Source organism: Marmota marmota, unplaced genomic scaffold (genome assembly GCF_001458135.2).
Source record: "Marmota marmota marmota unplaced genomic scaffold, marMar, whole genome shotgun sequence".
NCBI classification, from domain to species: Eukaryota; Metazoa; Chordata; class Mammalia; order Rodentia; family Sciuridae; genus Marmota; species Marmota marmota.
Window position 1 is genome coordinate 275276 of NW_026000119.1, and position 25135 is coordinate 300410.

Here is a 25135-nt window from a genome sequence, read left to right on the forward strand (position 1 = left end):
GCTCAGTGGTCAAGTGTCCCTGAGTTCAATCCTTGGTACCCACTCCCACTCCTCCCCTGCAAAATAAATAAATAAATAAATAAATAAAGCACAAGTGACAAAAAATATAGATAAATCTGACTTCATCAAAATTAAAAAAATGTTCATTGTTCAAATACACTTTCAAGAAAATAAAAAGACAAAAAAGTTGCAAATCACATCTGACAGGGAACTTTTAACCAGATTATATAAAGAACTTTTACACTTTTACAACTCAAAAGAAAGTGACGTAATTAAACAATGGGCAAATGATCTGAACAAACTATCCAAAGCAGATATCAAGTGACCAACAAGGACATGAAAGATACTCATCACTATTATAAAACAAAAACCACAGTGAGACCTATTTTTATACATACTCTGAAATGAATATAATCAAAAAGGTAGGCAGAAAGAAGTAACAGTAAGGTTGTAGAGAAAATGGAATCTCTAAAACTGCTGATGGGAATGTAAACTGGTGCACCCACTTTAGAAAGCAGTTTGGCCATTCCCCATAAAGGATAAACTCAAATAGAATTAAACATAGAATTACGTTATGATGTAACAGTTTTACCCCTTGGTATATACCTAAGAGAAATAAAAACATTCATACAAAATTGGACACAAATATTTATAACAGCGTTATCCATAATAGTCAAAATTAATACAACTTAAATGTTCATCAAATGTCCATCAACTATAAATAGATAAGCAAAATGTAATATGTCCATACAATGGACTATTATTCAGATATAGAAAGTAATGAAATAGTGACACATGCCACAGCAAGTATGAAACTTAAAGACACTGTGCTTTGTGGAAAAAAAAAAACAGTCACTACTGGTCTCATATCGTATCCTTCTGTTTATGTGAAATATACTGAACAAGCAATGTATAAAGGCAAAAAGTTGATTAGTTATTGCCTTGGGTTGGAGGGTGGGTGAGAAATGGGGTTCAGAGTTTTCTACTGGGGTGATAAAAGTGCTACAAAATAGATTGTGATTATATCTGTGTATCTCTGTACCAAAAACATTGAATTGGGCAAATTACATTTATAATTAATACAATATTTGACTTATATTTTAATAAAATGGCTACATAAGGATATTTAGGTATCATTTCACATTTCAAATCCAAACTAAATCTAAACTGCAGTAACATGATTTGAAAACCATCTATAACGTAAGGATATATCATTAAGGAGTCAAATGGATGTAAGAAAAAAGAAATCTCACTCTGTCAGGTCCACAATTGATCAGGCATTTATTAGAGTCTTGTGTTTAATAAGGACATGAGAAAATTGAATAGGATTCTGTGAAGTCCTTCAAAGTGATATTAAATTATTAGAGACTTGACCATATGAAAACCCACAAGAAATGATGGTCTAATTTAATCCAGAATAGGGGGAGAAGTATAGTTAGTTGTTTGAGCTATGTAAGGGCTAAGTAGTATATAAAATCTTATTATAAGAGGAAATGAACTAGCTCTACACCATTCATAAAAGGGATTTGATTAAGTAAATTTGGAATAAATTGAGACCAGATAAGTTTACATTACACATTAATTTGATGAGGGTGCTTATTTATGGAAAGATGATAACAAGACGTTAAAAATCTCTTCTAGAAACATTTAAGATTAGGCGATATTGATGATTCTAGGAGTTTAAAGATCATGAAAAACATCTAATTTTTTTTCTGTGTATGTAAATATTAGGATTCAAAGAAATACCTATAAAATAATTACAACTAGGGGAACTTCCTAGCAAAAGGACTAGAAGGAAATATACCAACAGATTTGAATAGTTCTTACCCTCAGTTTGAGAGTTACTGCATATTGACCTTTTTCCCTGTTAATTTTTATATTTCCCATATTTACATAAATATTCATAATTAACAAGTAAAGCTTTGAAATGCATGTAGGATATGTGCAATGTGCCTTAGAGTATGCATCCGGGTCCTTCCTAGATACTGTAACATTTGAGCACATTTTTTTCCCATAGGCAAAAATGTTTACTTCAGGAGAAAAGATTCTGTGTATGTTCCACTTCCTTAGTTTTTTTCTGATTTGTTCAGTCAACATGATAATGCTATTGTTAACTTATTTTGAACTTATTATTTTTCACCAAAAAGATCTTGCATATTATGTATCCTCAAATACAATTTTAGTGAGAATTCCTTGCCCCTTGTTTTATTAGGTGATTATGTGGGAGATATTTTTAATAGGAAACTATTTCACAAAGCATGCATTTTACCACTCATATTGCTTAGATAAAAAGAATCTAGAAAAAGAAAAGGTTAGTTGACTGCTTCTAGTGTGCTATGGTTTAATTTAATTTTATAGTGCCTTTGGCTTATTTTCCTTTGTTGTTCTCAATGCTGTTGCAACTCAGCAAGTTTTGACTGAACACTTTTTTCCCCTCAGAATTTAGAAATCTTTATATTACTATGTGTCACACAAATTTATAAAAGAATTTTCCAAATTAATCTAAGTCCATAATTCAGCATTATTTGCAGAATCTCTATTTGCAGACCTTAGGTAAGCAAGCCTGTTGCAGAGTATACACATAATCAAAATGTGTGCTCTCTATATCTAGCTTCTTTCTTTCTTTTTTTGGGGGGGTACCTTTCATCAAAAGTTTTATTTCATTTTTCTACATGGGTTTTAAGTTTGGTTTGGGGTTAGTCAGCTTTTGTTTCTGTGACCCAATTACCTGACACAAACAACTTAAAGGAGGAAAGGTTTATTTTATTTCATGGCTTCATTGTTTTCACTCTGTGGTCAGCATGGACCTGAGGTGAGGCAGAACACCAGAGTGGAAGGGCTGGGTGGCATAGAGCAGTTCACCTCAAGGCAGCACAAAGCAGTGCAAGAAAAAGAGTAGGAAGGCAGCTATGCTCACCACTATACCACCATAACCCAATTGAGTCAAATGTATGAAAGATGATATATCATGAGCTTTGTAATGTTTTGAACAACCAATAAAAAAAAGAAAAAAGAAAAAGAGTAGGGGTGTGGGAGAAGGGCCAGGTACAGATAAAGTCCTCAAGGGCATGCCCCAAAGACCCATTCCTTACAATGAGGCCCACCCCCTACAGTTTCTACTGTAGATTATTAATTTGCTGATGAGGTCAGAGCCCTCATGGTCTGATCACTTTTTTTCCGGAATCCTCACCTCTAAATATTGCTGTATTAGGAATTAAGTCTTTAACACATGGAATTTTAGGGGACATCTCAGATCTAAATCTAATAGATGTCATATTACTGACTATGTAGTAAAATTTACTCTATATACATTCTTTTTGCTAGAGTTGTAATCTTCAACCAATTCAGATTTCTAGACTTCACCTCTGTCTATATTTATGGGACAGGACCCTTGCATATATTTGTTTTAAAAAGTTTCCTGCATTAAAAGCAATCAGGCCTGGTATGGTGGCACATGCCTATATTCCCCATGGCTTGGGAGGCTGACGCAGGAGATTGCAAGTTCAAGGCCGGTCTAAGCAAATTAGCAAGACTCTAAGGACTTTAACAAGACCCTGTCTCAAAATTAATAAAAATCAAAAGGGCTGGGAATGTGGCTCACTGGTTCAGTGCCCCTGAACTTAATCCAAAAAACAAACATAAAACCCAACAATTGAGATAATTTGTCTACTCTGTAAACTAGTGTTTTTTTTTAAACCCTAACATCTGTCTTCTTTATAAACCAATGTCTTTTAATCCCTGATGAGATTCAATCCCAGGTTTGTTTATCTGTTATCTTTATAAACCAGTGTTTTAAAATCCCTGAAAGGCTTTCCTATCTTTAGGGATCTATTTAAAAATGCAAAACCTTGGCCTCACCTAACGTCAATTCATTGCAATATTAGAGGTACTGGGGCTACAGGGTATTGGAGGGCAGTGTGAGTGGATGTTAGTGTGTAGGTCTTTTTTTTTTTGAAAACCATTACAGGTGATTTCTAATATAGAATGAGATGTAATAACCACTGCACTAGCCTGTGAATAACTGGTACCTAGGGACTGTGTATTGTTTTATCATGATTTTCCCTGCATCCGTTTTTCTATGAAGGTTCATGGAATGAATGATGGACTAGACATCTGTCTTGCATTTGGCCAACCAAGCATTGTGAATGAAATTCAGATGGGTTTGGTTCCAGATTTAGTCATGTTGGTCTTCATTTTCTTAGCACAGGTGCAGCAGTGAACAGCAGTGAGAGTCTCCCTCCATCCTCGTCTGTCAATGACATCTCCTCCATGTCCACCGACCAGACCCTGGCATCTGACACTGACAGCAGCCTGGAAGCCTCGGCGGGACCCCTGGGTTGTTGCAGGTGACTAGCCGCCTGCCTGCGAAACCCAGCGTTCTTCAGGAGATGATGTGATGGAACACACACATACACACACACACAGACACTCATGCACACACACAAATGCAGACACAAAATGTCAAGAAATCAGAAAGGGAGAGAATCCAAGCCTAAAATTGAAACAAATCTTTCAGCCTGCTTCTTCTCCAAAGTTCTGTAATGCAGCTAAGCTGAAATGTCTATTTAACTTCTAGTTGCTCTTGCTTTGGTCTCCTTCCAATGATGCTTATTACAGAAAGCAGATCAAACACAATTAGAGAAGCCTTTCACATAAAGTGTAATTTAAATGGCTGCAAAACCAGCAACCCGTAACTGCCCTTTCAAATGGCATGACAAGGTGTGCAGTGGCCCCATCCAGCATGTGTGTGTCTCTATCTTGCATCTACCTGCTCCTTTTGGCCTAGTCAGATGGATGTAGATACAGATCCGCATGTGTCTGTACTCATACAGCACTACGTAGAGATGCTACTGTCAGTGTCCTCAGGGCTGTCCCAAGACATCACGCACTGGGGTACCACATGGTCCATTTCATGTGATCTATTACTCTGACATAAACCCATCTGTAATATATTGCCAGTATATAAGCTGTTTAGTTTGTTAATTGATTAAGCTGTATGTCTTATAAGAAACCATGTAAAGGGGGATATATGAGGGGAGTGAGCTCTCGGACCCTTGAAGATGTAGCTTCCAAATTTAAACTGATTAAATGGCACCTGTATACCAATTTATAGAAAGAACATATGTGATGCTTATGTACAGTGTGTGTGTGGGGAGGGGTAACAGTTTTCAGGTTCTGATTGGTTTGACCTTTAGAAAGAAGGTGTGAATAAAGGCTGAGGACCTTTTCTCAGACAGCAAACAGGTTGCAGGGAGCAGAGAGTAGGGCTGAGGTGTGGACCAGAACCAAAAGGAAATTATTGCCCAGGTGCTAGGGGGCACCACTGTCCATATTTTAAAGAGTAGACCCCCATTTGTCATTTCTAGATTACATGTCATGACAGGAGGCTGTAGGAGAGTGGCAGGTGGTGAGGCAGGGTCATCACATACACTTTGGAAGGTAAGAATCCTTCCCAGAAACAAAGTGGAATTGCCTTCCTATGACTTACTTAGCAGAACACAAGCCCACCTAGACTCCTTTCAGATTGTAGGTTGACTTTTCTATTTGTGGACTGCTTCCCAGATTCATATCCTGCCAAGGTTTTATTTTGAGAAGAAATACTGCTTTCCTCTTCTGGAAGAAAAATACAATTAACTAGTTAAAATAAAATCCCCAAAGCACAGGGTGATCCTTGGATTAGCATTTGAAAACATCTCCAGAGACATTGGTATTTCTCAGGAGTTTCCCTGACTCCTTTATATGACTAATGTTTCATGTTTATTTATTTATTTTCATGAGTTTGAACAATCCAAGAAGGGCTGATAATCAGAAATTTGTACTGCAGTAGATGTGAGAGCAATAACTGCCACAAGTTACTGCGGCTAAATGGTGTTAGCAATATGAGTTTGTCTCAAAGCCATGAAGCATTAATGTCGATGTTTAGCAAAATCATCTGAATTTAGTTTCAATTAAATGAAAGTGCTTTTCCGAGCACCGATGGAGGCACTGTGAAACCTCTTGGTTATATACTCGGCAATACCAGTGTGACTTCTCAGCAATAATAGGAACGAGACACAGGCTTCCCTTCTTTTTTCACTTTGGTGAAGTACCATCACAGTTATTTGCACTCTAGCCATTTTGGTGCTCACCAATGTGGTGATATTTCACCTGAAAAAGAAGTGAAACACATGAAATGGATGGTTGGTGAGTGTGATATGACTGGCAAATGGAAAGCCCCACAGAAACAGAGAGAAGGAGAATGCCATTACTCTGCAAACTGCCTTAATACAATAACAGAGAAGCTGTCTCTTTTCAAGCAATAGAGTCCCTAGGGACCTGCACCCACCACTACCACCACCACCACCACCACCACCACCACCACGTGAGCTGTGCTTCCTTTGTGGGATTGCTTCACACACTAGGATTCCTCATAAGGGGCAATTTGCTTAAAATGGAGAGAACATCATTAGATTGCGCAGCTTATCCCCCGGAATAAGAATGTCCCACTCTATCTTGCTACCATTCTTTTTGGTTAATATTTCAGATAACCTGGGTCATATTAATGCCCCCTCCTTCATATGAGCTCTGTTACTTTTCTTTCTGTTGAATTCCTTTCTTTTAAACTTCTTTTATTTGTATCCATACTCTCTACTTCTCCTCTTCCTCTGTATTTTGTCCTTGATATATCTGTGGCCTCATCCCCGCAACCCACACACACACTTTATACCACATGGGATTAAGTGCAGAGAGCAGACAGCTGCTTGAAAGACACAAGTCTGGAGGGGAATTTCATCAGTCACAGATGACACCAGACACAAAGGGAGATCTCCAGCAGCATCCTCAAAGATCTTGACAGGAAAGTTATCTATCTATCTATCTATCTATTTTTTTTTTTTTTGGTAGATGGACACAATACCTTTATTTTATTTATTTATTTTTTATGTGGTGCTGAGGATCGAACCCAGGGCCTTGCACGTGCTAGGCAAGTGCTCTACCATTGAGCCCCAGCCCCTGCCCCAACCCCAGCCCCAGAAAGGTTATCTTTCATTTTGCACAAGCAATGGGATTTTGTTTCTTTTATTCACGCAGACCAAATCTGTCAAGAGCTAGACATTTCCCCACCCTTGCTATTGTAGCCTTCCCTAAGCTCCACTAGTCTTTGATCTCCAGTTCCTTCAATGGGTCTTGGCGCTGGTTACCTGTAGTGATAGATCTGTTATTGCCAAGAAACTTGGATTTAAGCAGCATTTACAAATAGAGGTAAGGGTTTGGCCTCTGGACTTCTTGTGGGATTAATTTTACTAGGTGACCAAAGCAGGACAGATGAGGGGAGATGGGACAACAAAGAGAATCACCACTTTAAAAGCCCCCCACTCCTTCCTGTCTTAGGTCCCCTTCGTTATGATATCTTCAAAAGATAGTTATGTTATGGTCAAATTCACAGAATATATTATGTTCTGCATTGTTTTCTTTTCTTCAAAATAGAAAAAGCACCAAATGTTTGCTATGTAGTTACTTGTTATTCCAAAAAGATAGATGGTCTTACCTTTTGGGCAGGAAAGTGTCAAGTCACCTGAACTATATTTCTACTAAAAGTGGAGATCCTGCTTATGGTGGGGGCTCATTTTGGAACAGGAAGTTGGTACTCTGAAGCATCTAACCTTCTGTCTCCTCTCTAGGCAATTGGTTTCACAGTAATTCTTAATAAAATATTATGTAGTGTTCTGCAGAAGGGATGGCTGGTACCCATCTGTAGAAAGAATTAAATTGTGAGAGTTTAACTAAATCACCACCAATTTAGACATGTCTTTGCTATTTTTATATGTGTTTGGGGGCTCAGTATGCTCAGTTTTACAAAGGGATACATTAACCTTACAACAAAATTTTTTATTGTGAAATAAAAGCTGAAACTAAGATTTCACCATCAAAAAAAAAAAAAAAAAAAGAATCTAATGTCTGAGCTTTGTGGTGGCCCAGGTCAATTTCCACCAATTAGAGGAGGCTATTTAATCAATAAAGCTGGCCAAGAAGCTGGACACTTTCTCTCAATCTATTGTCATTTTCAGAAAAAATATTATCTAAAGATACTGATAACAGCTGACTGGCAAATTAGAGAATTAGTCTTGGCAAAAGGCACAATGAAACAAATGAGAATACATAAATAATTTTGTGACATGTCAGGGGAAAGAACAATAAAATGGATGTCTAAAAATTTAAATATTCATTGTATAACCTAAGACACACACAAAAAATCTATATCTGTTCAATTCTCTTAACATATGACAATCTGCATCTTAAAAACATTATGTTATGCAAGACTGCTGTCAACTAGTTTTGCTGGAAAAAAGGTCTTCTGCATCTCAGAGGAGTAAATTTGCTCTAGGAATTTTTATCCCCTCCTCTTTGGGTTTGAAGAGTAATCCCCCTCTCCAATCAGTCCTCCACACACATTTTAATTGTAAGAGTTCAACATTTTATACAGATATTATTAAACCAACCAGGAAACTCCTTTATGTAAAAACAATAAAATGTTACAATGTAAATAGTTAAATTAGTTATTTTCCTTGTGATTACAATATAGGATTTCTCCCTCTCCCTCTCTGCTCCCCCTCTCTCCCCCCACCCCTCCATTTTTCTTTTTGCACTTAGTTCTTTAACTGTTCACTTCAACCCATTTCTTTGGTCATTCAAATGGAAATGGAAGCCTCTCTTTATGTTTGGACTCCTGTATATCTACCTTTTGATTATGTGGGACTGATGGCCAGTATATCCTAATAGAAACAAATCTCCCAGCCCTTATCTAGCATTATCTGTTCACCTTGCCATGTCCATCTTGCAATGAGATTTAACTTGCACCTGCCTGTTATTCTGCATGATTGGACTCCAAAGACGATTACCAATGATGAGAATTGTCCTGTGTCCATTGTTTATAAAATGTACTTAAAGCACACACATATGCACACACATTCTCACACATACTCTTACAGTTTTAGGTCAACCCTGGAAGTCAGAACCATACAGGTCCAGTTTTTTTACAAGGTCTTAGAGGTGAGAACTGAAGTCAAGCAGCCAGATGGATAAAATGCAATCTTGGTGATGTCTAATAGGGATTTGAAATCATTCAAGTCATTTCTGTGTTCTTTCTCACATTTTTTCGTTTCCAATTTTTCCTTTATATTGTCTTTGGACTAGAGGAGAACTTTGACTTCTTTTGACTCTTCATAGGGGTTACTGATCAATATATTGTGTTTCTGTTTCATATGGATTATTAAAACTGAAGGAAATCTGATTCTATTAACATAAAACTAAATCCAAACCCAGACTTTGTTGGAGTTTGCCTGTTAACAATGGTTATTGTGATTGTTGCCGTGGGTTTTGTGTACAGACAGTAACTCTGACGGGTCGCTCATCATTTCATTTTGACCCCTGGTGAAAGAAGCTTGTAGTGTGGTCTGATTGCACCAGGGAATAAATAAGAAATGAGCAATGGACTAATTTCTCACCGTGGGTCAAGAGTGTATACTATGAATACAACCATAGAATGCTGTGTTTTCATTTGAGATTGGCGTCTTCTAAAAATAACTTCATTTATGTCATTTAATACTAGTTGTATATCTACAATTTAGTAAATTTTCTTTAAAGTAGAAAAATCAGCAAAATAAAAACAGGTCATGTTCTAGGAGTATTGAGTAAGAAAAGCAGGATTAAATTTCCTAGGTTAATTATCAGAAAATCTAATCATTTAAATATTATCCAAGAGATTTCTCTGTGTCTACATGGTAGCCAACTTTAATATCTCAAACTCTTTGGTGAATTAAAAAATGTGATTTTGTGGCTGGATGAAGAAGGAAGCCACTGATCTTGTTTAGTTTACCAGGCAGTGTCTTAATATTGAGGAGGGGCCCTTCTATTTCTATAAATAATATGTTTTATTAACAAATCAATTATTATAAAGCCTGGAAGAATAACATACCTATTCTTTGGGGTTATCATGCTTATTCTTTTATTTATTTGAGAAAAAAAATAGAAACCAACAGCCTTTCAGTACCTCTGGAATAGCTCCTGTCCTACTTTCCTTCACAAATCCTTCTTTCTTAAATAATGAATCTAAAAGTGATGAAGCATAGGTACCACAAGAATAAGAAGGGAAATTGTATTCCACAGGATGATTGCACATGGAGTCAGAAGGAGTTAATGGTATGCTCTAGGTACCATAAAAGATTACCAAATATTTGGTAATTTTGACCAGGTTTGCAAGTACAAGAAGTGGGGCTATTGGGCATTACTTTTTTGAAGCAATGTATAGAACAATGAACCTAAAAGGATGAGTTTATTTGTTCAGTAGCTGCCCTAGTTATAGCCAAGGTAGAGATTTCTCATATTACAGATTCACCAAGATGATTTTTGTACATGTAATCTTCCTTTTCTGCAAGAGTTTTGAAAGGCATGCCTGGAAGACATTTGCAAACAATGAAGCACACAAAAGGGTCCGTCACCTCTGGTCACCTCCTGTCTAGAGCCACCCTACCTTGAAAGTCTTCAGTCTTGGTACCAGACTGAATTCCATCAGCTCAACAATTTAGATCAATTTAAATATGTTGCTGAAAACGTGCTCTGGAGATTTACATTTCTGGGACACATGAAAAGTGATAACATGTGGAAAAGAATCAAATACCCTTTTAAAATTTTCTATTCCCTTTATGTCAAATATTTCTTTCTTTAAAGACGCATTTTTCCTGTTCAATAAAATCAACATAAAAAGAAGTCTAAAAGGCAACTTAGAGGATTCAAGCTTCACTCCATGGAAGTGATAATTTTCCCTTCCTCATCAATGAGTTTCTGGTATTGTTCTTCATTTTACCTTGTCTGGACTCTTTCAGTTAAACCAATGGCTCATATTCTTTGCAACTCAAAAGCAGGCACAAACACTATCCATATTATAAACCCTCCACACTGCCTGCAAAACCATCTCAAATATAATCTGTCTTCCATTTACACTTTTAAATCAGTGTTGGCAAAAATACTGTCTAAAACAATTATATAAAATAAAATTTTATAATGCAAATAATAGTATTTTACACAGGCAAAAAGAACTAATAGTATTAGAATATTTCTTTTATAAGAGGAAGATTTGCAAAATGCAATCACCTCTTCCTTAATGTTAATATATTACAAAATTGGCTCTAAGCAAGGTCTAGGAACACCATTCTGAATTTCTAGTCTAATTTCTGAGCTATATTTTAAAACAGTTTATTATTTCACTCCAAAGACATTTATTGAACACCTTTATGTACCTTTGTGTAGGAGACAAAATGTGTGGTCCTTATCTTCAAAAATTCAGAGTTAAGAAATCTGTATTTAAAAATAAGTGATAAGAGCAAAATATCTTTGTATCATTTGCTTTCTTAAATAATAGTATTTAAATTAGTGGTATTACTTGAATCCATTTTTACTGTATGCTTTAAGCAATGAAACAGCAAATCTGCTTCTTCCAATGTTCTCATTTTGTCTAATTGTATCTAAGTACACTTAATGAATCAGCTTAAGAGAATTTTGGTATTTTCCATTATATTATGGGAGATGAAATCATTTTTACAACTTATATAAAGAACAGTATGTGTGTTTGTCTGCAGTGCAAAAGATTTGCTTTAACACATGTTTCCTATGGGGTTTGGATGCTGAGCTTGAGGCTCATACTGCTGGCATCACAATATCCACATCAACAAACAAAATCACCAGGGGTACTGGTATCTCTGCAGTGAATAGATACACTGAAGCCAAATCTCTGAAATTTGTTTAGCCTATGGGTGACTGTTGGAGTCCTAAAATAACTTAAGGTATCATGCAATCATTTATTATTTTCTATAAAAGATTCAACTCAGAACATCCCTGAACATCTGCACCACAAATTTGACATTGAATCCTAAAAAATCATTCATTGATTCATGCCACACATGTTTATTGAATGCTTCAATCTTCTAAGAACCATTCTAGGTACACACCACAGTGATGAGTTCAGCATCCCCAGACTTCTGAATCTACATTCTATTATAGAAGTAAGTGATAAGAACTGGAAGTAGGTTAAAAGGGTAGGGGTGAAAAAGAGATGCTATTGTCGACAAGGTGGTCAGGGCATGCCTTTTGAAGGAGGTGACATTTACTCATAGATCTGAATAAAGTGAGGGAATAGCATATCAGCATCCCAGGAAGACTATTTCAAAGGGTGAGTGAGGGTCCTGGAGTAAGAGCTGGCTTGTAGAAAGAGCATAATACAGAGAACAGCAGAGTGTGTTGCAGATCAAGCAGAAGGCACAAGAAAAAGTGGAACAGCAAATGAAATTGGAGCAGTAGGCAGGATGCAGAGCATAGACAGATCTTGGGAATTTCCAAATTGAAAGATGGTTAGATTTGAACAAGGAAACAATACATCCGAATTTTCTTATTATAACTATTCCTTTAGATCCTAAATAGAAGTATAGGGAGAAGACCAAAAACAATCCAATTATCATAGGATATAACAGAAATTCAGAAAGACCTGAAGGAGCCTAGACTAGGAAGTAGATGATCTGAGAAGGATTAAGTCAGGATGTAAGTACGGATATATTGTAAAGGGAGAGCCGACAAGATTTGCTGATGGATTGATATGGTGGTATGAAAAAGAGAAAGAGAGAGAGAGAAACCAGAGAAAAGTCTAGATTATTTTTATCTAAACCATGAGATAAATGAAGGTGTAATAAGTTGTAGAACAGTAGGTTAGTGGCATATTTGGGATAAAAGTCATATTTGCTTTTGGAATTTTAGATGCAAATTAGATATCCACATAAATAGCAGGGGTTTCTACTAGGCTGGAGTCCAAGAAGTTGGGCTGAAACATGAATCTGAGAGTAATCAGCTTGTAAATGGTATTAAAAACTATAAGTCTGTATGAAACCACTAGGGCACCAAGGGCCGCTGAGGAAGAGATGGAAGATGAAGATGCCTCCCACATCAATAAAGAGACATCAGAAACAGGGGATGTCTGTGAGGTAGGAGAATACCTGGAAAGTGTGCTGCCCTGGAAGCGATGTAAAGAAGGCATCTGAAAAATGAAAGAATGGGCAACTGGCAGAGTTGGGATGATGAGAGGGTTTTCAAAAACTACAGCATGGGAATATGTTGATGAAACTAATAGAGAAAGAATAATCTTGATAATGTAAAAGAGAAAAGGCTTTTATCTGATGGTGCAATATGCTTGAGAGTTGGGCTCTGGAATGTAAGCAGAGGAGTAGTGCTGCTTACAACAGGCAGCACCGTCACTGTAGCCAGAGGAAAGGTGGCATACACAGGAGAAATTCAGGGAAGACAGAAGCAAAGTTGCCGGTTGTGAGTGAAGAGGGGAAGAGTTTTAGAAGTTGGAAAAGTGTGAAATTGACCTGGGAAGCTGTGAAGACAGGTTTCTGGACAGTGGTGAGCCATGTCAGTTGTGGTTACATAATTGCAATTTGAGACAATCAACATGGTCCTCTTCAGTCATGTTTAATTTATTAGATGCAGGTTAGGAATAAGCAGAAATCAAAGTTAGCTTGAGATGTATTTTTTTTTTCAAATGGGTGCTACAGTGCTGGGGATATGAGAAAGGGAAATTGAGAGTGGGATAAGTGATATAAGGAACCACAGGAGCTAAGCTGGTCAAGGAGGGAAGAAAGGACACCATACGATGAAAGCTAGTGAAATCTTAGCAAAGTCGATGGCTTAGACATACTTAGGGAAGTGTCTGAGAAAATTTAAAGGGACAGTGCTGAAGGGGAGTGGCCTAGAAAGAGCGTTGATTATCAGAATGGGATGTTTGCAATGAAGTCTTAGGGATGGTGCAGGTGTGGGTAGCATGAGGTGAGAAGTACAGCCCCAGGTCCAGGCAGGGAGGAGTGAGATTTTTTTGAAGTGAGTGGCCAAGTTGGTGGATGGAGAAGGAGGAGAGATACGAGAAACCATTGGTTAGGAATTAAGATATTCAGTAAATGATAAGAAAAAGTAGGGACTAGAGCAACTTCTAAGGTTTGGAAGGGTGTGATATGCAGGTTGTGGGTAAAGAAACCACTGGAGAGGGCTGTGAAAGGAAAGTGACCACAACACTTGGAGCGACCAAGAGATCTTTACTGCAGCAGTGCAACAGAGGAGAAAAAGAAAGAGTGAGGAAAGAGAGAAGAAAAGGGGGGGAGAGCAGAGAGAGAGAGAGAGAGAGAGAGGGAGGAGGAGAGAGGGAGAGGGAGAGCGAGAGCAAGAGCAAGAGCAAGAGAGCAAGAGAAAGAGGGGCCCGGCAGGAGGGAGTTTTTATAGCCCAAATCTAATGGGGGTCTCTGGGTCTGCAAGCTGCCTTGTTGGCACAAGGCGGGTTAAGTGTTCAGCCTTGAATGGTGGGTTGAATGTTCAGCCTTGAGCAGGGGCTTGGGCATTTGGGCTTGAAGCAAACAGGTGATAAAGAACCAGACAGAGGGTTTGAGTGGCCAGGTCACCCTGCAGCTAACTTTGTTTGGCATGCCCTGCAGACAACTCAGTTCAGCCTGTCCTGCACCTAACAGGCTGTAAGGGAAGTGTTTTCTTCAAGGGCTGACCATGTCTCAGAGAAAAGGATTATGGAAGGACAATGACAGCTGTATAATCCAGACATAGAAGGTAAAATGGAAAGGTCTGAGGAGTGGAGAGGGGATCAGAGGTTAGAGTAAGTGAGAGAAGACACTGAGCAATAGGGAGATAAGCATACAGATGCCGGAGAATGATATGGGAGTGTAGCAATAGGCATCAGGGAGAGAACGTGAGAACCCTGGTGTATTGGTTCCTTTCTTGTTGCTACATTAGAATACCGAATACTTGGTAATTTAAAAAAATAAAATAAAAGTTTATTAAGACTCATGGTTCCGGAAGCTGCTAAGTCCATGATCAGGCAACATACCTGGTTAGGGCCAGGTACTACTTTGTAAATATGGTGGACATTGGAAGAGCTTGCAAGTAGGTGTGTGTGTGGAAGAGAGAAAACACAGCCTCACTTTATATCAACCTGCCCTCACAGTAACTCATCTAGTGCCACCTGAGCAGAACTTACTTACCAACTCGAGAGTAGACCCATCCCAGGAGGTAAACTTTAAAGTCCAGGAGTTAAACTTTCTTCATGACCTAATTTTCTCATCAAGGATCCACCTCCAACACCACCACAATGGTAATTAAATCTCAACATGAGTTTTGGAGGGAACAAATAAATCATGGCACCTGGAGATCCCTTTGTTGTGATTCATAGTCAGTCAATTGTGAGGTGGCAGGAAATGAGTATTTTGAGAAGAGAGGGATGAGATGGACATGACAAGTTCACAAGGACAAGTAGGATGCTCAGAGCTTTCCTTAGAGGTCAGAGGCACAATCACTCAAAGAAAATGGTGACCATTGGGTTCTCCATTCTAACAAGTCCATATTCTCCTGATATCCTTCCTAAGAAAGGTAAACTTTGTTGTATGAACTGGTCACCTGAGCTTAGCTCTTAAGGGGCCATATGGGTAGCCACTAGATATGGTTTAAAATAAATAGTACTTTGAGTTCAGTGGATTATATTACACCTATAATCCCAGCCATTCAGGATAGGAGAATCATAACTTGGAGATCAACCTCAGCAACTTGGTGAGACCCTGTCTCAAAATAAGTTAAAAAAAATAAAGCTTAGGATTCATACAGTGATAAAGCATTTGCCTAGCATGTGTGGAGCCCTGGGTACAATCCCACAGTACTACAAAAAATTGTATCATTTAGTCCTGGATCTGAGTCATAGAAACCATACTTTCCACTAGCTACACTTTCTGCTTAAGATCTACAGAAGGTTCCCTGGGTATCAGCTGTCTAGGGAACTATTCGTTTTCCAAGCCACTTCTCGGGAAGTGGCCTTTAAGCTGGGCAGCTCTAAATTTCAGCTCATTCCCCACTTGTACAATTCAGAGGACCATAAAAAGAATAATGAAATAGACCTGTGGGAGCCACTCAGCCAGTCCTCTTTTCCTGTGGTTTGTGAGTTCAAACAAGGCAAAACGTTTCCTGCTCTGCTGCTTTCTTTAATCAGAGTGAAGAAGCCACCCTGGTCCTAAGGCTCTTTCTGGATCTTAGGGTATGCTGCTGATGAAGTGAGATACACACTGACATCCCTACATCACAGACTTGATAGGCCATTTCTGTTTCATTGCAAAGGCTCCCCAGGGTCTGCCCTTACAGAACCTTTGCACCTGCTTTTGCATGGCCTAGGAAAGCCCCTCACTAAAACTGCCACCCTGGCTGATGACTTCGGGTTCATCCTTCATGTCATGTCTCAAGATCTTAGCTCTGCAGTGTCTTTCATAGCTTCACCTCTGTGACCTCTTACTTACCTTTCTAGTACATCATGTAATATATTCATTGGAGACCAGGTATTCCAGGGCACCCTTCTATTCACCAATCCATATCCTTAGATACTTCCATTCTATTTTACTTAGTACCTTTAACAACCAACACCATCTTCAGCATGGACATGGACAGTTGATGAAGGACAGTTGCAGGTAATTTCTCAGACATTATCCTCGAGCATGATGTGATTATTTCTTCTCAGGGCTGAAAGTGTGCTTTGGTTGTTCTTTCTTTGCCATCAACCTGTGGAAGCTTATTTGGGAATAGATAAGATTAGAGACCCTGGGACCAGGATATAATTATATCCTTTGCTGGTGAACACAATATTCTTGCTGCTGCTGAGTATGACAAATTACTGAAGCCAGAACCCTACTCTGTTCTCTAGGAGCTGAAATGCTTTTGCACTAAGAATATTTTGAGGCCCAGTAACTGTTTATTAAGCACTTTCTATCACAGTGCAAGGCCCTGTGATAAGAACTTCATGGATCACACTTCTTCCTCACAGAAATTTGATAAGGGAGGCACTAATGTTATCTCTACTTTCAAAGCAACCAAACAAACAAATTCAGGTTTATAAGTATTATGTAACTTGTGTAAAGTCTGTACAGCTGTCAAGTGCAGAGCTGGGGTTTGAACCTAGGTCTCTAATTCCAAATTCGCATGCATGTCCTTCTCTATGAAGTTACTCAAATTTGGGTGCAACTCTGCTAGATAGGGAAGTCTGGGGTTTGTGGCTGAGATTGCATTCTGTAAAGCTAGCCTGAATTTCAAAGGCCACATTATTATATCTGTGGTGTACACTGTCCTACCTGGGAATGATCTAGGTTTTTTTTTGTTGTTGTTTTTTGTTTTGTTTTGTTTTTTGAAGGAAGCCCCAGCTAGTGAATAAATAAGACTGTCTTTATTTAAATTCTACTCAAGAGTTTTTCATAATTTCATGATATGTAACATACAAAGTCCATGTTCCAGTTGGCCTGATGTCGCACAGATTATATTTTCAATACTCTACAAAAGATACCCAGCCATTTAGTTTGACAAGTGAAGATAACATAGTAGGACCAACATGGAAGCAAAACCTTTCTCTTGAGCTTGTAATCTAGAATCCTTTTAGTTACATAGTTTCAAAGAATCTGAATTAGGACATCCAAGTAGTATAAACAGGATATAGCAAATAAACCCTTCATGACAACTACTGTGTATCCTTAACTCATCTCAAAAATTACTCTTATGTCATTTTGCAGTTGATAATTTCAAGGCTTTTAGCTGAATTAATAGAACCAGATGGACATGCTGCTCATGGACATTGTCATGGAGATCGATAAAATTAATGAAAGCATCCCTCATAAATCAAAGGTTGAAAACCAGGAAGATGATTATGTGTTATTTCCAAAAATCATTAGTAATGCTTTGCCTTGGCACTTCATTTGCCAAAAAAGAAGGGAGAGGGAGGGATTAAAGATTAATAAGATGCAATTCTGGTTCTTTTAGGAGATACAGTTATGGATAGAGCTATCAGCTGAGTGAACCAACAGGTACTAGAATAGTCCTATGACCTATTCCCCTTAGGAATAACAATGCCCCTTTGTAGAAGGGATTTCCACTTCACAGGCCAGAAAACAGACTCAAAGAAGTTCAGTGACTTGTCCTTGCTCAACTGCACAAAGCCTGGTGAAATGCTTATCTAGATCTCAATTACCTGCTATTTCCACTGTACCTTGCTGCCTCCTGAAATGTTTCTTATTTGGCAACAAAAATAACAAGCTATAGGAGATTCTAAAAGAAATAGCTACAAATTGGGAGCACAAAAGTAAACTTACTCTGCTTTGAGATTCTAGGAAGCTTCATAGAGAACTAACAATGATTTGGCTCTTACCAGAAGACTGGACTGTGCAGGAGATAAGGAAGACAGATAAGGAAACAGAAAAAGCAGGTGGGAAGTTCCAGAGGTGTCAACTGGTATGACAAGTGTAACAGGAAGTGGTAGGAAATTATAAACGAAACTGGAAGTCAGACCAATTTTATGTGAAGGACTTTGTCTTGGTCTAGGGAAAGTCATCAAAGTTTATTAGAAAAGTCAAACTATGTTCAGATGGGTGAGTTAGAAAGGCAACCTGCAAATAAAGATAATAAAGGGTATATGCTCTGGGTAAGAAGCTCTCATCAAAAGATGAGGAAAACTGACCAAAGAAACAGACAACCTGGTGAGTGAACTGCAGACTGACAAAGGAAAAACGAGTCCTTCCTGTATGCTAGCTGCTGTGATCAGTCTGACACAACCTATCACATTAAAATCATAGAGCAGGTCTAGAGGAGTGATATTTTCATTATTCCAGTTACACAGAGGGAAAACAATTTGCATGGAAGGTTCAATAACAATGGGGAAATTGTAGACTACTCGAACCCAGGCAGTTTGATTGCAAAACCTTTGATTTTAACTATTGCATCATATAACTTTTTGGATGAATTCAAGATTTTCATTAGATAAGACAAGGATGGGAGAAAGATGCAAAAAAAAAAAAAGGCTGGGGGTTGGGGAGAGAATTACTGAGATTGATTTTGCCCACTTTGAATCTGAATTAGGACATCCAAGTACTGATATGGAATAGACATATGTGAATGGTGTGAAATTAAAAAAAAATTATAACATGGGCTCACTGGGCTGCCCCCACATGCTTTCACTTAAAAAAAAGCCATTTGCCTGTGGCCCTGCCTGGCTTAAGTTCACAGGACATGTTACATCCTCAGCAAATGACTTCCTATCTGCAGGAGATAGGCAAGCCTAACATGCCCAAACACTAAGAACACAAGTTTCCCTGAAGTGGCAGGAGGGATGGGGGAAGAATTCTGTGACCCTTACACTGTCCAAATTCCAAAACTCAGGAAGATAAGGATAATTACCCCATCCATAAAATCTGTAAGAACAGGCCCAATTAGAATGGGTCAGCACTGACCAACGTGACCTAGAGTTGTCATGGCAGTGGGGGCTTGAAAATCTGATGTCATCCTGCTGTTAGTCAAAAGAGGTGAATCTGGGCAGAACTCTCTGAAACTTTCCTGGGACCCTTAATAAAACTGAAGGGAAAAAAGCACACTGGTGTTCTCCTCTCTGAGAGGACCCTCTCGGTTCTTGAGAGTTTCCCCTTTACCCTTTCCTATCTCCTCTAACACAATCATGCTTGTCACTCTGAGTGACATGTCTGAAATCTTTCTGACTTGATCTCAAGAATCAGAGTTTGAAAGGGGTCCTTTGTGCTACCTCAGCTGCTCCAGCCTTGTAACAGCTGTAGTTAGTTTCCTAATTGAGAAGACAGATAAAAGGTAAGTCAAGATAAAGAAGTATATATTGCTATATAGTCGCTGCTTGATACTGAAAGATCACATAAGCTTGCTCAGTGGGGAGAGGTAAATAAAAGCAGAACATTGACAAGAATGAATGTTATAAAGACCACCCTCCTTGAAAACAAATAAACACACATTCAATCTCCAAAACCACAAATCCCATAAACTCAAGTAGTCTTTATTTTCGATTATGCCTTTCTGACTTTGTGCTCTAGTGTGAGATTTATTTACCTGGCTTCCCCAAATCATTGACTGACTGGTGTGTGAAGAATTGTCTTTCCAAAAGAATAGCTTCAGAAAACTCTGAGTTTTCTAGAAAGTTAACGTATTTGTCAAATTGGACTTTAATCATTCGTGTTTTAAAATTGAGTAAATATGTCTTCAATATAGAAAAAATGATATTGTTGACATTAGAAGCAAAATAGTTTGCTTCTTCTAAACTTTTCCCCCCAACTCCTCCTGGTCCTCTTCTCCCACCATCTTGCTGCAAACTGCCTTCACCATCTGTGGTGAAGAGAGACTCCCAGATGACAAGAGCCTGAGTGAAAGAAATATGTCACTAGATGATGCATACTGTAGTGGTTTCACTGAGGACACCAGTGATACCACTTCATTTCTGTCATTCAAAGTGCAATCTCTGGGAAACAGGAAAGCAGTCTCATACATGGTATAGGTATTCAAGTGAGGCATGGGTTAGAATCATCATTTCCTAACTTCCAAATAGCAGGAAGAATGTCTCCAATAACCATCCAGCATTTATAAAAACTCAGTTCAGGAGGACAGAGCAATTTGAGGCATGAATGGTTAAATAATATTCTTCACCAATTTTCCTCCTTAAGATGAATCTTGCATGGGAGATATTGCCATCTGTGAATCTGGCAAGGTAGACAGGGGTATTGAGAAAGGGACTTTCTTACACAACCTCAAAGTTATCTCACTAATTATCTGTGTCAAATTATCTCACAAAGTAAATCTGAGCTGGTCCAAGAGAAGAATTAAAAGAGCAGTTCAAAGGTATCTGGTGATTCTAATGTACTTTATAAAACTATTTACATTTCTAGTTTTGGTCATGGCGAGGTCTATTGGCACAAACAGCACAGCCACAAAGTATTCTTTCGCTTTTAATAACTCATCTTATATATTTTGTATATATTTATACTTCTTCTTATCTTCATTTCCTCAACAAAAGGGGAAATAAAAATATTGATCTATAAAATAAGCAGATGATAACACAATGCCAAAAATAGCTTATGTTAAGTGCAAGGGGTGAAGCTTGAAAGCAAGCTAAATTGCAACACATATCAATTTAACATTTATAGAGGAGACTTACAATAAAATAATTCTTGAGATATGCTTCTTATTTTTAGTTTAGTTTTTAAAAACTACTCTATATACACATATCCAGTTGAACACTTGACAGTAGCATGATGGGGCATGATATAACTTTGGTACACATTGCAGATATGGATAGTTAATGACTGTAAATGATATTCCTTCACCAGTGAGATCTCTGTACAGCCAGGTGACCAGCCACCTGATCCCATATTGTTTCCCACCAGAATCCCCAGAGTTCTTCCAAGAGCCATCAGAGACGCAGAGAAAGCAGGCTCACTGGATCCATATCGTGTTTCCTCTCTCGGTTCTCCTGGGTTCCACTGTCAGCTCTCCAAAGGTGGAAAAAAACTGCTCCATTTCCTTCTGTAGCATGTCATTTCTTTTTTCAGCATCTTCTTTTGCACGCTCAGCATTTCGCATTTTGATTTCTATCATTGTGAACTTTTTCCTCTCTTGATCCAGTTCATCGTGGAGACTCATCATTTCTGTTTCCAAAGACAAGTTTCGCTGTTCTAAGCTACAGAGGATAGAAATAGGGAAAAAGAATAAAGCAATTTATTCACTTGAAATGCAAGAGGGATTCAAATGTTCTTACCTCTGTGTCTACAGTGCTTAGGAAATTAGAAGGAGGCCTTTTAAATCAGTGACACAAGGTCAAACGATCAAAAAGGTTTTATTTTGTGGTTTCATTTTACTATTTGCTAAATGATTTACTGTCATTTCATTTGTAATAAGGCCCCAAGGCATCTTCTGGAAGCATTTAGTTGTCATAGTAGTACATGAACAAAATTTGGCCCAAAGAAACCAGAGGATCAGGTCATATAGCACTCATAGAAAAGAAGCAGGAGGCAGTAAAGGAAGGAAGCTTCCCAGACACTTAGTTCACTAAACGGAAGGGGAAAGAGGAGGAAAAACACATTTGCCTTCTGTCAAAGGAAAATTCTGATAACAATAATGTCATGGTTAGATTTAAATCCACTTCTAAGAATGGACTTTTCTGGAGCGTAAAAGAAAGTAATCAAAGTATTCAGCTGACCCTGCCAAGTGAGTTAAAAGTTTAACTTCCATTTTTATTCTTTTATTGCATTAAATTACTCCATAAAAGTGCATTCTTAGAAGTGGGCTTAAGTCTAACAATGACATTATTGCTATCACTTAAATAAGCACTGGAGGCTTTGCAAACATGCATCCCATCCAGGCAGCCAGCCTGCCATCACCAGGGTTCATTGCTTTCCAAACTGTTAGTGCATCCTGGGGTACAGGTAAATTACAACTTATAAATTGATAGCTGTAGTATTTTGGAGAACTATAGAATTTAAGGTAACTTCTTTTTTTTAAAAAACATATTTTTTCTCAGTGGTTCAGGAGGCGGAGGCAGGAGGATCACAAGTTCAAAGCCAGCCTCAACAAAAGCAAGGTGCTAAGCATCTTAGTGAGACCCTATCTCTAAATAAAATACAACATAGGGCTAGAGATGTGGCTCAGTGATTGAGTGCCCCTGGGTTCAATCACTGATACTCCCCATTAAATATACATATATTTAAATATATATAAATAAAAATATATAAATAGATAAATAATTTATATGTAAGTATGCATGTGTGTGTGTGTGTGTGTGTGTGTGTGTGTGTATATATATATATATATATATATATATATATATTTCAGTTGAAGATAGACACAATAACTTATTTGTTTTTTTTTTTTAAATGTGATGCTAAGGATCCAACCCAGTGCGTCACATGTGCCAGGCAAGCTCTCTACCACTGAGCCACAGCCCCATCCTTAAGGTAATTTCTTTAAAAACAAAGACTATGTTAATATCCATAACCAATAAGACTTAAGTCACATTTATATATGTAAACACACATGCACATGTACCGATGTGCAGAGTTCAAAAGAGGGGTATTAAATACTTCTTTAATGTAAGATGTATCTTGGTAATAGTTGACTTTTTCATCATTTCCCCTAAAGTCAAATAGGAATCACTCAAGTTTACCTAACCACTGAAATTGAAAAGGTGAATGTGTGTGTAGATTGCAAAAATCTGATTATTTTAATAACAATCAAATTAAAATCTCAATTACTTTTCTGTTTTGAAAAAATAAAAACAAACCTAATATGTTCTCTGGGTATTTCATCCAGATAATAAAAACACTTAAAATGAATCTACCTTTGTAAACAACTGGAATTTCAAAATAATAATTTCTCCTCTTTCATACTTGAGAAAACTATTTTAAGCACATGATCACATTTTTTTATGTAAGAATCTGGTACTCTGCTGGTTGCTACCCAGAGTTATCATACAATATATTCTCTTTGCTTTCTAAAGTATTTTAGACCTAAAAATGTTGGAAGAAGCTAAAAAAAAATACTAAGAAAGTGAACCCTTACAAACAATATGTTGACACATTTGTATATATCAGGTACTTGCATGAAATTTCCAGGACTTTAAAGGAGTCCTGGAAGGAATTGAATACAGAAGGAATCCCTCCCAATACATTATACATAAAAATACTGAAAAAATATGAGATATTTAAAATGCATAGTCAGTGTTAAAATAAATAAAAGAATGCCTCAGTCACCAGAACCATGGAAGAAACTCAAATACTGAATAGTAAGTGGAAGTACACAGGGGTGCTGACTCTGTATCAAGGCCAGGGCTAAGTTTTTCTTTTTTGCACAGGGACAGGAGGTGAGGTCTGAAATAAGAGAGGCAGAAAGATGTGTGTTATTCATGAATGTTTGGGACATAGATTTTCTTGCAAAAATGGGACTACATAAACTCTGCTCAGGGACCTGTAGAAGTGGCAGAATTAAATCAGCAAATGAGAAAATTAGTAATTCAGAAAAGAGATATGAGAAAACCAAAATGTCTTAGAGTTGATAAATAGGACAATTTAAATAAGAAACAGAAGTTAACAGAGATGGAAGATAGATTATGAAAACTCAGCATACCTTATTATAAGGTTCTAGAAAGAAAACAGAAAATGGTGGAGATGGAATAGACAAAAGGTGAATAAAAACATTTAAGAATTGAAAGGGATACAAGTCCACAGATCAAATAATAAAACATATATTTTGAGAGTTAAAGAATGGAAAAGACATTGGGAAGATGGGATAGCAATATTAATATTAGAAAAATGGGCTTTCAGATAGAAAGCATTATTATAATAAAAGACACCTGTTATTTAATAATAAAAGGATCAATTAAACAGGGAAACAAACCATTCTCAATTTTTATGAGAGCCTCAAATTATTCTATATAAAATATCACAGAATTATAAGGAGATTGATAAACCCAGATTAATGTTTGGAGAATGTGTGGTAACTTTCTCAGAAATTATAGATTTATCTGATAAGAGTTAGGGGAAATATAAACAATTTCAATGGTTTGATTAATAGGCTTTATCTATTTGTAATACACAGTATTTCAACCTAATACTAAGAGAATAATGTTTACTAGATCAAATAGTTGATACCATAAAATTTAATGTTTCTGACTATAATATAACATTTTCTCAGAAAATAGAGGGCTGGTATTGTGGCTCAGTGATAGAACGCTCGCCTAGCATGGGCAAAGCTCTGTGTTCGATCCTCAGCACCACGTAAAAATGGTATTGTGTCCAAGTATAACTAAATTTTTTTTTTTAAAAAAAGAGGGGGTGGAGAGGGAACGCCAAACTCAAATATTTAAAAACTAAAAACCATATTACTTCATTGATAATTAAGCAAAGTTACATATTATATCTATCATTTCTGTCTGCTTCTATCAGTAAGTCCATCCTCAATACAGTGGGGTGGAGGTAAAAAGAAATTTAAAGAAAAATTTATAACTGTAAACAGGAATAAGTTAACTTCTCTTATTGCCTTGGCTTGGGCATGTAGCACCCCCTGCTTCCTGCAGACCTCTCCGTGGACTGTCATGGGGGTGTGAATGCTGTCATGAAATGGTCCATTGAAATACCACTCTATTGAAAAGTTCTATTATTTTATCAAACTTTCTGAAATCAACCACAGATCTCAGAAGGTACATTTATCATCAACAGCCTTAGAAATGAGTGCAAACATCTCAAGCTTTAGATTG

At 37.5% G+C, this 25135-nt stretch overlaps 2 protein-coding genes across 8 annotated transcripts in view; one reads left to right on the forward strand and one right to left on the reverse strand.

Moving 5' to 3' along the window:
- Positions 1–7989, forward strand: part of Mapk10 (mitogen-activated protein kinase 10) — a 174287-nt gene extending 166298 nt beyond the window's left edge. For 2 of the 3 annotated variants that reach the window (XM_015499176.2, XM_015499179.2), the window contains exon 12: positions 4208–7989. In XM_015499176.2, the coding sequence (XP_015354662.1) occupies positions 4208–4350 (143 nt within the window). In that variant the 3' untranslated portion in view covers positions 4351–7989. Of the gene's footprint in view, positions 1–4202 lie in introns of all 3 variants that reach the window. The other variant, XM_015499180.2, reaches the window with a different exon arrangement.
- Positions 7990–17256: 9267 nt separating this feature from the next.
- The window catches only part of Arhgap24 (Rho GTPase activating protein 24), a 486377-nt gene continuing 478498 nt past the window's right edge, over positions 17257–25135 (reverse strand). For all 5 annotated transcript variants that reach the window (XM_048784717.1, XM_048784718.1, XM_015499205.2 and 2 more), the window contains one exon: positions 17257–21565. In XM_048784717.1, the coding sequence (XP_048640674.1) occupies positions 21322–21565 (244 nt within the window). In that variant the 3' untranslated portion in view covers positions 17257–21321. The remainder of the gene's footprint in view (positions 21566–25135) is intronic.